This window comes from Aquarana catesbeiana, linkage group LG03, assembly GCF_042186555.1.
Source record: "Aquarana catesbeiana isolate 2022-GZ linkage group LG03, ASM4218655v1, whole genome shotgun sequence".
In the NCBI taxonomy this organism is placed as follows: Eukaryota; Metazoa; Chordata; class Amphibia; order Anura; family Ranidae; genus Aquarana; species Aquarana catesbeiana.
The window spans coordinates 703,894,215-703,909,426 of NC_133326.1; the positions used below are offsets into that span (position 1 = coordinate 703,894,215).

Consider the following 15,212-nt stretch of genomic DNA (forward strand, 5'->3'; position numbering starts at 1 on the left):
TTCTATCTCACTTCCAGTTTGGTGGAACCATTGACAGCAGGACAGGACTTGAAGGGAAATCTCCGGAGCTCCGCATAGTAGTAAAAAGTGGACAGGGGGTTCTAATCTTCCTCCGCTCTGTTCAAAACTTGAATTAAAGTTTTTGACTTGACATACACTTTCAAAGTGTTTTCTCTCAGTGCAACTACTAGGAACCGTCAGTTATGAACATGAAGCAATCTGTACATCTCCGAGACATTATCTGTAGGGTCCATCTTGTCCATTTTCATGACAGTTCACACCCATTAACGGCAAAAAAGCTTCAGCTTCAGTCATCCATCATATCAGTGCTTAGCCTGGACTGGAGATGGAAGTCCATTCGCTGTCGCCTCTCGTCCTCCTACATGCGGTCATCCTGTGCCACACAGTTAATGGAGACAATCAGGAGAGTGAGTACCCAGAGCACTTCAGCAGACCAATCCTGGGCATGTGGATGGGGTGGGAAGGAGATAAAAAGGTAATAGGTTAACTCTACCCGTAGGTGATGTCTAGATGGATTGTGGAGTTTCAAAAGTGTCATGTCTGGGTTATAATACGATTACGGGTTTTTTATTCAGCAACTGAACAAACAGTCACTTGAAGGCTGAATACTTTTGAGAAATCTGAAATCTAAGCTGGACATATTTATTCTACAATGGTGATGTCCAACTTCTGGGATCTTTCTGAACTGGACATGAATTTCCCTAATGATAATTAGATCAGTAGAATAGTGTAGCAGTTTCTTTTTATATGTGTATAGTAATTCACAAACTAACTGCTTTGCAGTAATTTATTATCTCAACTAGACACTTAAAGTATAACTAAAGACAAAACATTTTTTTTTGTTTTGGATAAAGTTGAGATGGATTAGATCACCTGTCAGTTTTTATTGCTGTCTCCGTCCCCTCTCTATTTGTGGTGTTTACTATTATCATTGAAAGTGAAAATTGAGTACTGTCTGTGATACTTTTTTTTTATTTGCACTAACATACAATTTTTCAGGAAAAGCTTTCGGGATATGTCCCCTTCTTTAAGGTCCAAGCAGTACTGATTCACAAATTTTTAAACAGAATGTTAAAGAACAAAGAAAAAAAAAAGAGAGAAAAACAAACACATACAAATCAATGGTAATAAAGATAGCAGCAGAGTGAGTGAGATAAGACAGAAGGAGAGCTATAGAATGCAGGGGGGATACTAGTCACAGAGGGGTAAAACTTTAGCATAATGTGTAAGGAAACCAATATCTAAATTCAGGCCATTATTTTTCTTGTCAAAAAGAAGTATCATTCTTAGTTCAAACGTTTCCTTTCCTGAATAGTTCTGAAATTCCCTTTAAGAACTAAAACATTGAGGTCTTCTATAGTGTGGTCCGGTTGTGAGAAATGATGTCCCACAGGTGTGCATAAACTGTCTTTTTTATGTTCTTTGATGGTATGTCTGTGCAAATTCATCCTCACTTGCAACTTCTGTCCTGTTTCACCAACATAAGATCCTTTGCTGCACCTTTTGCATTGGATGAGCTACACAACATTACTGGAGGTACAGCTGTAAGATCCTATGATATTGAAGGTCCCATTTGTGTGTGTAACACTTTTGGATAGATTGATCTGGTTGCATAGTTTGCAGCGTTTTTTTATTGCAGGGTTTGCTTCCATTATTTGTGACTTCATAATCAGAGTGAAGTTTCCTGCTGATTAGTTTGTGTCTGAGGTTGGGTGGTTGTCTGAAAGCCAGTAATGGGGGTTGTTGGAATATTCCTTTCAGAGTTTCATCCTCTGTTATAATGGGTTATAAATCTTTGATTATCTTTTTGATCCCTTCAAGTGCTGGGTTGTATGTGGTGACTAGAGGTACTCGGTTATTTGTTTCTTTCTCTGTGTATTGGAGGAGATTTTCTCTTCGGGTTTTCAAGGCTGTGTTTATGCTGTTGTTGATGGTTTTGTCTTTGTAACCTTTCTTATGGAAGGAGTCTGCCAGTGTTCTGAAATGTTTATCTCTGTCTTATGGGTCTGAACAAATTCGGTGGTATCTGATGGCCTGGCTGTGTATGATGGCCCGTTTAGTGTGTTGGGGTGAAAACTGGAACTATGAAGATAGCTGCATCAGTCAGTCAGTTTTCTGTATATGGATGTGTGTAGCTTGTCATCCCTGATGTATACTGTTGTGTCCAGGAAGTTGACATGTGTGTTTGAATAGTCCATTTTTAGTTTGATAGATGGGTGAAAAGTGTTGATCAGTGAGAAGAATTGGTTTAGATTTTCTTCACCTTCAGTCCATATCATGAAGATATCATCAATATAGCGATAATATCTGTATGGCTTTTGTTGTATGCTGTTCAGGAATTTGTCCTCCAGGTCAGCCATAAATAGGTTTGCATATTGGGGTGCCATTTTGCTTCCCATAGCAGTACCCATACACTGGAGATAGATGTCATTATTGAAAGTGAAGTAGTTGTGTGTAAGAATGAATTTGATGAGCTGTGTCACATCCTCAGCCCTGTATTTGTGGTTTGGTGAGGATGATAAGAATCTGTTACATGCCGCCAACCCATCCTTGTGAGGGATGTTACTGTACAGAGATTCTACATCCATAGTGATTAGAAGTGTATTTGGTGGTAATTGTTGTATATTGTTAAGCTTGTTCAGAAAATCAGTGGTGTCTTGCAGGAAACTCGCAGTGTTCATGACTAAAGGTTTTAACATGTTTTCTACAAGGCCTGAGATATGTTCGGTAAGTGTATTCATACCTGTTATAATGGATCTGCCTGGATTTCCTGGCTTGTAAATCTTGGGCAGCATGTAAAGGTCTCCAATTCTAGATTATCATCCAATGCAAAAGGTGCAGCAAAGGATCTTATGTTGGTGAAACAGACAGAAGTTGCAAGCGAGGATGAATTTGCACAGACATACCATCAAAGAACATAAAGAAGACAGTTTATGCACACCTGTGGGACATCATTTCTCACAACCGGACCACACTATAGAAGACCTCAATGTTTTAGTTCTTAAAGGGAATTTTAGAACTATCCAGGAAAGGAAAATGTTTGAACTAAGAATGAACTTCTTTTTGACACAAAAAATAATGGCCTGAATTTAGATATTGGTTTCCTTACACATTATGTTAAAGTTTTACGACCCCTCTGTGACTAGTATCCCCCCTACATTCTATAGCTCTCCCTCTGTCTTGCTCCATCCAATAGGCGATCAGTAGGCAGGATACAAAAAAATAATAAAACAACGGCTCTCCATAGTGTAAATCAATAAAATCCACGTTTAATAGAGATTAAAAATTACACTTACATGCGGAATGTAGGTAAAAGCATGGAAACAAACAATAGCAGCAGCCGGACGGCTTACAGACACCCGTTCGGGACGAGGTAGTCAGCGATGACGTCAGCGTGTCAACCCTCCGACGTACATTTCGTTTCACGAAGACATCGTCATGGGAACGTAATTAATATGTGTTCGGGTTTAAAGGGATGAGGTGGCAACCCTAGATGGATGACTATTTTGTGACATCTGTGTCTGTTGAGTTGGTGTCCACGTTTTAACATCTTACCTTTGCTAACCCGTGTTTGTTCAAACTTGCATCAGTTTACATGAGGCTATCTCCTATCCATAAATACACAAATCAATTTGCCTCACAGATTAGGATAAGCCAGCAGCAGTTGCTAATAATTAAGGTTTAAAAAAAAGAAAAAAACACAAGGGGATGACCACGGTAATTAAATCAGTGCTAATCTAGAACCGCAGCAATAAAACAACTTTGTGAAAATGAATCAATTAATTAATTTGCTACTAAAATAAACATAAATGTTCATCTACAGATAAATTACTTATCCAAAATGTCATATATCTATCAATCCTAATCGCATATTATTAAATACCGTATTTATCGGTGTATAACACGCACAGGCGTATAACACGCACATTCCTTTTAAGAGGGAAGTTTCAGAAAAAAAACTTAAATTTTAAATAAGGGACTTTGAAGCAAAATAAGGGTCAGTGCCCATCTGCAGCTTCACCATTGCCATCAATGCAGCCTGATCAATGCCCATCTGCAGCCTCACAAGTGCCATCAATGCAACCTCATCAGTCCACATCAAAACAGCCTCACCATTGCCATCAATGCAGCATCACCATTGCCGTCATTGCAGCAGCCTCACCATTGCCATCAATGCAGCAGCCTTACCATTGCCATCAATGTAGCAGCCTCACCATTGCCATTAATGCAGCAGCCTCACCATTGCCTTCAATGCAGCCTGATCGATGCCCATCTGCAGCCTAGAGGGGACAGGGAGGGGGGCGGGATGAGCGCCGACAGATTACATACAGTGAGAATCTCCTATGATAGACAGAACAGTGGTCCAATGGCAGCCCAGGAGACGGGCCTTCTTATTACACAGGCAGCCAAGTAAACAGGAGATTCTCACTGGACGTAATCTGACGGCGCTCGTCCCGCCCCTTCCCTGTCCCCTCCGAGGCAGCTAAAATTGAAGCATTGGCGTATAACACGCACACGCTATTTGCACCCGATTTTCATGGTAAAAAAGTGAGTGTTATACGCCAATAAATACAGTAAATAAAATACAAACATTCATCAATAAAGTGATAATTAATTAATAAAATGTCCAAAAAGCTAATCAATACATTTGATCTGCTGTTGATGGGTTGATCAACAGATTACCCCATAGCTCACCATTGAAGTGCAAAAATGGTGCAAAAAAAATATGTGCAATCAAATGATTTAATCTGTGCAAAAATGCGTGCCCATCACCTTCAAGGGTTAAATGACCCCCAAAGTGAATTAAAAAAGCTTGCTGTTGAAAAACACCATACACAGTTAAATCCATTGTACAAATGGGATTGCATCAATCAATGCCTTCCAGCACACATGGGGGTTAAATATCTCCAATCCACAGGGTCATACCAGGTCTCTTCATAAAAATACAAGAAAAACTCAACATAGCATAAAACCATATACCAGTTCTCTTCATAAAAATACAAGGAAAACTCTACATAGCAAAAAACAGTATACTCGTTCTCTTCATAAAAATACAAGAAAAACTCAACATAGGGTAAAACCACCCCTGATGACAACATTATGTCGAAACACGTAGGTTGTAGCTAAGCTTGGAGTAACGTCACCCCACATGCACCCATCCTGTAGTCCTTGCGGCTGGAGCTGGTGGTGCTTTCGATGTTTATGCACTCATTCCTTAGTGTCAGGTCTGACACTTGAACCTGTAAGTGTAATTGCCATTTTTTTTTGTTTTTTTATACAGATGTAATACAGTTTTACACTATATGGAGGTTTTCCTTTTATTTTTATAAAGAGATATGGTACGATTCTGTAGATTGGAGATATTAAATGTTTCATTTGCTCATATTTTTTGCACCAATTTTGCACTTTAATGGTGCACTATGAGCTACTCACTGTATTGATGAACTTTGTGGACATTTTGTTAATCAATTGTCACTTTATTAATGAATTTTGGTATTTTATTTATTTATGTAATATTATGAGATTAAGATTAATTGATATATGAAATTTTTGATAAGTAATATATTTTCAGATTAACATTTTGTAGCACATTTTTAATTGATTCATTTTCACAATTTTTTGTATTACTGTGGTTCTAGATCAGGGGTCTCCAAAAATTCTAAACAAAGGGTCGATTTATTGTCCTTCAGACTCTAGGAGAGCCAGACTTTGGCCAGCGGGTGTGGAAATTTTCTTGGTATCAGTGGGAGTAAACATCTGGTATTAGGAAGAGGAATAGTACCCCATTGTTGGTATCATAGGGAGGAATAGTGCCCCATTCGTGGTGTCAGTGGGAGAAATGGTACTCTATTTTTGATGTCACATGGCAGACTAGTGTCTCGTATCAGAGGGAGGGATAGTGCCCCAAGGGCCGGATAAAGGCAAGCAAAGGGCCGCATCTGGCCCTCGGGCCACAGTTTGGAGACCACTGTTCTTTTTAACACTGATTTAATTAGTGCCTTCACTCCCTTGTGTTTGGTTTATCTCCTATCCATGCCATTTTGATCCAGAAAGATGGAAACGGATGCTGTCCCTTTCCTTTTTTTTTGTTCTGGACCTGGAAAAAACCCTGAGGTAGCATCTGCCTGGTCACATACCTGCAATCAGAGCTCCCAGAAAAACTAAAAGGCAGACCTGATCAGAAAGTCCATTTGAAAGGATCTTTACTCAAACTACTCAAACAACTTAATCTGGCACCAACAATCATGCCACGCTCAGAATCACTGAGATCACTAAATTAAATTTTTTGGTTCACTGTACTTAGTGGAGTGGTGATCTTTATTTTTTGTCTGGTCAGGTTTTCTCAAGGTCAGTGCTGATTACGCCTTTCTGCCCATGGAAGGGGCTTTAAGAACATAGAGTAGGAGCATCAACCACTGATTTATGAATATATATCAGACTCTGACCAACACTTGGGAAGGTTGTGCCCTGAAGGTGCCTGGGAGGTGATATATGTTCGGAAAGCCTGGGGAGAGGGTTCCTTTTCCACTTGGTGGGTTCCTCTTCTGTTGGGGTAGCAGCCCCTGGCAGACAGCTAGTGTGACAAGACTTGTAGTCTGGGCCTCAGCACATGCTGAGCCGGGGGCCTAGAGATGATTTCTAAAGGATTTTTGCTGGAGGGCATCATTCTTGAGTCCTGGTCTGGAGAATAATCTTTGTCTCCCTCACTGAAGAGTGTCATGTGGAAGCTGGGTGGCAGACAACTCCTAGGACATTGTGACAAAGACCTGGTTTTGGGATTGTCAAGTGTTCCTGCTGGTAGATGGAAGTGAGTGACAGGGGTTACTTTATGGACTGGGTCTACTCTAAACACCTGGAGTTACTGGTTATTCCCTGTCACCTCCAGTAAAAGCGCTACTACAGGATCTGTGCTCTTCCTGTTGATTTGGAGTATCCTGAGCCCTTACATCCCCTCCTGTTTAAGTTTTCTGCAAATAAAATCCACAAAAAGGGACATTCTCTAAACTGAGCCTGTATTGTCAGTATGCTTGGAACTGTGTCTGTGGCCGGCAGCCTCTGTACTATTGTGAGAGAACCTGTAAATCATCAGTGTCTCCTCCGGGGTGAGCACTACATTAGCTGTAGAAGATATTTATCATACTTGTGCTTAAAGTACCCTCCTAGGTAGGTGCTAGGATTAGACAAGTTAGTATTAGTTGCGTTTTTGAGATGTAAATTTAGTTGCTACACTGTAGGCAGCGTGTCTGCATTTATTTGATAGGCAAAATCATATTCTGCTCACTGTATCTAGTGAAGCTGTAATCTGCTAGTAAAGTCTGCTCAGTGTGTTCAGCTGCTGCCAGTCTGGCCCTCTAGCTTCCTCTGTATCTAGAAAACTTGAGAAGTTTCTGGATAATAGGTGCAAAACTTTGCAGATGGCAGCATGAATATTGATACAGCCCTGGCCTATCCCAGAGAGGCAGGGTCTGATGGCATGCTGGGTAACTGTATACATTCAGTGAGCACACTGAGCTCCAGGTCTTTTCCCAGAGTGGATGAGTCTAGTTGGGGGGGCATGCTGCCCTCCCAGCTGGAAGATGCTGTTGGTGAGGCCTCAGGTGGGTGACCTGAGGGGAGGAATACAGACCCAGGTGCTAAGGAGAAGCTGATTGAGGGGAGCTGTTTGCCAAAGATCTGTCTGGTATCACTGGAGGGCATTGCTTGGGAGATTGGAAGGAGGCATCCATCTGTCCTTGAGCTTAGTGAATGCAGACACTGAGAGATCTTGGGGACCTTGTGATCTGGCTCCCCCCCTGGTAGCATATAGTCAGCTGTGGCTCTGTTTAAGGGGACACCGACTGGTGTCCTGAGAAGCTTTGTCCAGATAATCTTCTACCTAATGCCCTGTACACATGACCGGAATTTCCAGCAGACTAGGTCCGCTGGTCTTCCCGACGGACTTTCTGCGGACTTCAGATGGACTTTCCAATTGAATGGACTCGTGCACACATGACCGGACTTTCTGGCAGAATAGGTCCAACAGTCTTCCCAATGGACTTTCGATGGAGTTATGGCGGACTTCCGAATGAACGGACTTGCCAACACCTGGACTAAAGTCTGTTCATTTTGAACATGATGAGGTACAACGGGACTAGAAAATGATAAGTCAATCTCGCCGTTTTTATCGGCGAGATTAACACCTGGTGAGCCCCGTCACAGAGCATACTAGGCCCTCAGGTCTGGTATGGAATTAAAGGGGAACCCCCTATGCCTAAAAAACGGCATGGGGTCCAAAATCCATACCAGACCCTTATCCGAGCATGCAGCCCGGCCGGTCAGGAAAGGGGGTGGGGATGAGCGAGCGCCCCCCCTCTTGAACCGTACCAGGCTGCATGCCCTCAACATGGGGGGCTGGTGCTTTGAGGAAGGGGGGCATCCTGCGCCCCCCACCCCAAAGCAACTTGTCCCCATGTTGATGAGGACAAGGGCCTCTTCCCGACAACCATGGCTGTTGATTGTCGCGGTCTGCGTGTGGGGGGCTTATCGGAATCCGGGAGCCCCCTTGAATAAGAGGGCCCCCAGATCCCGGCCCCCCACCCTATGTGAATGAGTATGGGGTACATCGTACCCCTACCCATTCACCTGGGGAAAAAAGTGTCAATAAAAAAACACACTAGACAGGTTTTTAAAGTAATTTATCAGGCAGCTCCAGGTGTCTTCTTCTGACTTTGGGGGTCTCTTCTGACTTCTCCGCTCTCTCCGGCCTCTTCTCAAGGTGTCCGGTTCTTCTCCCGCTCTCCGGCCTCTTCTCCGCCCTTTATGATGTCACAGGCCCCAGGGCATGCTGGGACTGTGCCATCATAAGGGGCGGGGTCACCACTCGGTGACCACGCCCCATGCCTATATAAGTCATTGCACACCTTGAACACAGCATTACAGCGGGAGAGAGTGTCATGTCAACATTGGAAGAAGAGAAGAGGGAAGAAGACGACAAAGAAGACTGGGCCACCGCTAGCAAGAGAGCAGAAAAAGAGCAGAAGATAGCGAAGGAGCCCGGCAGAAGAACCAGAGAACGGGAGAAGAACTGGACACCGGGAGAAGAGGCCGGAGAGAGCGGAGAAGTTGGAAGAGACCCCTGAAGTCGGAAGAAGACCCCGGAGTTGCCTAATAAATTACTTTAAAAACCTGTCTAGTGTGTTTTTTTTATTGACACTTTTTTCCCCGGGTGAATGGGTAGGGGTACGATGTACCCCATACTCAATCACATAGGGCGGGGGGCCAGGATATGGGGGCCCCCTTATTAAAGGGGGCTCACGGATTCCGATAAGCCCCCTCACCCGCAGACCCCAACAACCAACGGCCAGGATTGTCGGGAAGAGGCCCTTGTCCTCATCAACATTGGGACAAGTTGCTTTGCGGTGGGGGGCCGCAGGGTGCCCCCCTTCCCCAAAGCACCCACCCCCCATGTTGAGGGCATGTGGCCTGGAACGGTTCAGGGGGGGGGCGCTCGCTCGTCCCCACCCCCTTTCCTGACCAGCCGGGCTACGTGTTCAGATAAGGGTCTGGTATGGATTTTGGGGGGCCCACACAGCGTTTTTTCGACATAGAGGGTTCCCCTTAAAATCCAGACCTAAGAGACATTGTTGCCTCCCCCTTGCGCTCGCTGCAATAGGAAAAACACATGTATAGTACCCTGTCGCCGAGACCCAGCACGGTAGGATTGAGTTGGAAACATTCTCGCGGGCAGGTGCTGTAGCTGCCCTTGCGTCGCATTTGGTCCGTCGGACCAGCATACAGATGAACGGGCTACCTGATAGGAACTGGGTCCGGCGGAGTTCCAGTGGAAAGATTTGAAACATGTTTCAAATCTGAAGTCTGTTGGATTTTTGACCGAAAAGGTCAGTTGGAAGTCCGATGAAGCCCACACACGTTCGGATTGTCTGATTGTCTGACGGATTTGGTCCGTCGGACCAGTCTGGTGAAAAAGTCCGCTCGTGTGTACAAGACATAAAGGGACTCTTCTATTGTGGCTCTAATTATTACTTAAGCTGAAATCTACCGCTTGTTACAAGCCCGGACTTTGTTATAGCTTGCTCAGAAAGGAATACCAATTCCTCAAGTTGTACACAGGTATTATGTTTGGAGTATCCCACCGCTTCTCTCAACCTAATTCAAGTTCTCCAAACATAACAACCAAAAAAACAACATCCCCTAGACTGGTCTGTGAAGAAAGAATGAATGAGCCTATTGTGTGCCTGGCTGTGGGGCAGAAGTTTGGAAGACCTGGACAGTAGTCCTGCGACTCCTACGGGAGTAACGCTACATATTCATTGAGCACTAGGGATGAGCCGAACAACCCCCCAGTTCGGCTCGCACCAGAACCTGCAAAGGGACCGAAAATTTGCGCAAACTTTATAACCCCATTGAAGTCTATGGGACTCGAGTGTTCAAAATCAAAAGTGCTAAATTTAAAGGCTAATTTGCATGGTATTGTCCTAAAAAGGGATGGGGACCCGGGTCCTGCCCCAGGGGACATGTATCAATGCAAAAAAAGTTTTAAAAACAGCCGTTTTTTTCGGGAGCAGTGATTTTAATGATGATTAAAGTGAAAAAAAAGTGAAATATTGCTTTAAATATCATACCTGGGGGGTGTCTATAGTATGCCTGTAAAGTGGCGCGTGTTTCCCGTGCTTAGAACAGTCCCTGCACAAAATTAGATTTTTAAAGGAATAAAAGTCAACTGGGGTTTTAAACTTATCACCCAAGTGACATTTGTTTTGCTGTCTGTGCATCTCTTCAGAAGATTTCACCTCCCTTCTGTCCCAATAACAAATGTTTTTTGACAATTTGGGGTTTTTAGTGAAACAAGGATTGGTGATAAAGCATCAGTGGAGAGGAGACACGTTTTTCCCATATTAACTCTTACAGGAGAGGATTTCCCTTCCTAGGGGTAGATTTCATCTCATTTTCTGTTGTCTCCTTCCGTTTGCAAGTAGGAGTCGTTTGTAAGTTGGATGTTTGAAAGTTGGGGCCTGCCCTATATACTCTGCAGAAATTGGGGCCTTAGGTGTTGGTGTTGCCACAACACTATAAGTCCTCACAGTTACTCTTAGTGGACGCAGGAACAGGCTCTGCTGTAAAATATTAGATCCAGAATTGCAATTACATGACCCTGTTGAACAGGGGCAGAAAAATCAGGCCTTTGGTGGTGGTGGTGTTACCACAACACTGTAAGTCCTCACAGTTACTCTTGGTGGGCGCAGGAACAGGCTGTGCTGTGAAATATTAGATCAAAAATTGTAATTACACACCCCTGTTAAACAGGGGCTGAAAAATTGGGCCTTAGGCACTGGTGCTGGTGCCACAATACTGCAACCCCTCACAGATACTCTAGTTGGAACGCAGGAATGAGCCCTGCTGTAAAGTATTGCATCAAAAATTGTAATTACGCCCCTGTTAAACAGGAGCAGAAAAATTGGGCCTTAGCCACTGGTGGCGGCGCCCAGAACCAAAAATATTCTTACAAGCTATCAGCATGATCATTGAGGAGGAAGAGGATTGTCACTCAGCATAACAGGATAGTCACTCAGCATCAGCATAGGCAGTCTTGAAGGGATCTGGCATTTCAAAAAAAATATTCGGTTACATCAGCATCAGGTGCTTGATAGCTGGTGGTGATCCAAGACTGATTCATTTTTATGAAGGTCAGTCGATTGACCGAGTCGGTGGACAGGCGCACCCTGTGATCGGTTACAAAGCCTCCAGCAGCACGGAATGTGCGTTCCGAAAGAACGCTGGATGCAGGACAGGCCAGTAGCTCAATTGCATTCTGTGCAAGCTCTGGCCAGTGATCCATTCTCAAGACCCAGTAACCCAGAGGATTTTCGGTGGGAAAGGTGTCCAAGTCTGATCTTGCCCCTAGGTATTCCTGCACCATGTAAAACAGACGCTGGCGATGGTTGCTGGAACCGATCATACCTTGGAGCTGCGGACTAAAAACTTGTCTGAACACATCGGTCAGACGGCCACCTTCTCCACCGCTCCTTCTTAGACTGACCGAAGCCTCAGCAACACGTTGTCCAGGAACAGGAGTTTGTAACCTCCCAGTCTCTGGGAACGCTTTGCACAGACCTTTATCCTGAAGATGTTTCATCCTCTACTCCCTCTGTGACAAGATAAGGTCTGCAATCTTACCCTTGTAACGTGGATCAAGGAGAGTAGCCAGTATTGATCCCTCTCCTTGATACCACGAATAGGAGGATCCTTCCGCAGGCTTTGCAGGATCAGGGAGGCCATGCAGCGTAGGTTTGCTGAGGCATTCGGTCCAGAGTCCTCTGGGTCACTAAGGATGACATGATCCGCAGCCACTTCCTCCCAGTCACGTGCAAGTCCATGGGTTTCTTGGGACTGTAAATGATCCCTTAAAGACTGCTGCTGATGCTGAGTGCCAGGCTCCACCTCCATGCTGACACAATCCTCCTCTTCCTCCTACTCCTCGTTCTCTTCCTGTGTGATCAGCGGGCATGCAGGAACACTGTCTGGATAAAGGGGGCCTTGAGAGCTAAGGAAATCCTCCTCTTCCTGCCTCTGTTCTGCCTCAAGTGCCCTGTCCATTATTCCATGCAGCGTGTGCTCCAACAGGTGGACAAGAGGGACAGTGTCACTGATGCATGCACTGTCACTGCTCATCATCCTCGTGGCCTCCTCAAACGGTGACAGGACAGTGCATGCATCCCTGATCATGGCCCACTGGCATGGGGAAAAAAAACAAGCTCCCCTGACCTTGTCCTGGTGCCATAGTCACACAGGTACTCATTGATGGCCCTCTGCTGTGTGTGCAGCCACGGCAGAATGGCCAACGTTGAGTTCCACCTGGTGGCCAAGTCGCCGATTAGGCAGTTCTTGGGCAGGTTAAATTCCTTTTGAAGGTCAGCCAGCTGAGCACTGGCATTATATGACCTGCAGAAATGCACACAGACTTTCCTGGCCTGCCTCAGGACATCCTGTAAGCCCGGGTACCTGCCCAAGAACCGCTGCACCACCAAGTTAAGTACGTAAGCCAAACAGGGCACATGGGTCAGTTGTCCCTATCGGAGGGCAGAGAGGAAGTTGGTGGCATTGTCGCAAACCACCATACCTGCCTTAAGCTGCCCCTGCAAAGCTGACAGAATCTCTGCCCCAGTGTTGCTCCTGTCCCCCAAACACACCAGCTCAAGCACCGCATGGCATCTTTTCGCCTGCGTACTTGCGTAGCCCCTTGATTGCCTACGGAGCACCACTGGTTTCGAAGACAAATCAGCACAGGAAGAGGCCATGGAGGAAGAAGAAGAGGAGGGGGTGGAGGAGAGAGGTGTGGCAGAATCCTCACTAGTAGTATTTTGGAGGCGTGGTGGCGGAACAACCTCCAACACTACTGCACCCTGTCCTGCATCCTTCCCAGCTGCCAGAAGAGTCACCCAGTCCGCGATGAAAGATAGGCAACGTCCCTGTCCATGCCTGCTGGACCACGAGTCAGTGGTAATATGCACCTTACCACTGACCTCCCTGTCCAACAAAGCCAAGACATTGCCTTCCACATGCCAGTAGAGAGCCGGAATTGCCGTGAGAAAAAGTGGCATTTGGGAACCTGCCACTGAGGAACCGCACATTCCACAAACTCACGGAAGGCAGCAGAGTCTACCAACTGAAAAGGCAGCAGTTGAAGTGCTAGCAATTTAGCCAAGCTAGCATTCAACCGCTGGGCATGTGGATGGCTGGGAGCGAACTTCTTTCGGTGGTGCAGCAGCTGGGGCAGGGAAATTTGTCTGGTACAATCTGACATCGGTGTACCGATAGCAGATTGCCCCCAAGTACTTGGCTGTGACACACCTAATTCTACACCTACTCACCTAATTCTACACCTTCATTCCTCTCAGTGCAGGTCTCAGGGAGGACTGAAGGTATAGTGGGGTTGGAGATCCCAGCTGAGAAGGAGCAAGGAGAGGTCCTCTTTGTTCTTTGGTGTGGGTCCTTTAGGTACGCTTGCCAATGAACTGCATGGCAGGTCAACATATGTCTGGTCAAGCATGTGGTGCCCAAGCGGGAGATGTTTTGGCCACGTGAGATACGCTTGAGACACATGTTGCAAATAGCAGCGGTGGGATCTGATGCACTCATTAAAAAAGTAAAACGAAGGATTCGCCCTGGGACTTTAAATGAAGTGGGTACCGTTTCCGCCAGTAAACATAACAGTAGTAAATACAGTATATGGTTTATTCATGTAAAATTGTTTACATGCATAGATAACACCAACAGTTGCCAAAAAAAAATATATATAAACAAGAAATATTGGTACATGGATGTAATAGCAGTCATAGTACACGGGCATCATACTACCCTAGTTTCGCGAGATCCAGCTCACTCTTCAGGGGTGGATGTGTGTAACATTGTACCTAAGATAAAAAAGTATATAGTTGGCAAAATAGCACAGTATTAGTTATAAAGGCACAGGGTAGGAGGGGTTATGGGTCCCCATAGTCACCACTGAGCTTGACCATGGCTACAGGTGTGAGGCTCCAAGATAGCGGCAGCCTCACACCTGTAGCCATGTACTACTTTAGATGCCTGACAAACATACTTACGCTTACAGCCTACACTCTTTATGAACTAACGAGGTCTCTAGAGTTACATCACTACACCTATGCCATGCCTGCTCGCCTTTGGCCCCTGGTGGGGTCCCATCTGACTTTGCCCCCTCAGCTCCCTGGTGAGGCACTTGCTGCCACTATCTTGGAGCCGCAAACCTGTAGCCATGGTCAAGCTCAGTGGTGAGTATGGGGACCCATAACCCCTCCTACCCTGTGCCTTTATAACTAATACTGTGCCATTTTGCCAACTATATACTTTTTTATCTTAGGTACAATGTTACACACATCCACCCCTGAAGAGCGAGCTGGATCTCGTGAAACTAGTCGGGTAGTATGATGCCTGTGTACTATGACTTCTATTACACCCATGTACCAATATTTCTTGTTTATATATCTTTTTTTTTTTTTTTTTTGGAACTGTTGGTGTTATCTATGCATGTAAACAATTTTACTTGAATAAACTATATACTGTATTTACTACTGTTATGTTTACTGGCGGAAATGGTACCCACTTCATTTAAAGTCCCAGGGCGAATCCTTCGTTTTACTATGTTATAGGGATGGAAGTGTCTTACTGGGGACACC

The 15,212-nt window shown here is 45.0% G+C and overlaps 1 protein-coding gene across 1 annotated transcript in view; it reads left to right on the plus strand.

Moving 5' to 3' along the window:
- Positions 1-319: 319 nt before the first annotated feature.
- The window catches only part of LOC141134887 (proteinase-activated receptor 1-like), a 30,057-nt gene continuing 15,164 nt past the window's right edge, over positions 320-15,212 (plus strand). The window contains exon 1 of the mRNA XM_073624316.1: positions 320-428. Within this exon, the coding sequence (XP_073480417.1) occupies positions 347-428 (82 nt within the window). The 5' untranslated portion in view covers positions 320-346. The remainder of the gene's footprint in view (positions 429-15,212) is intronic.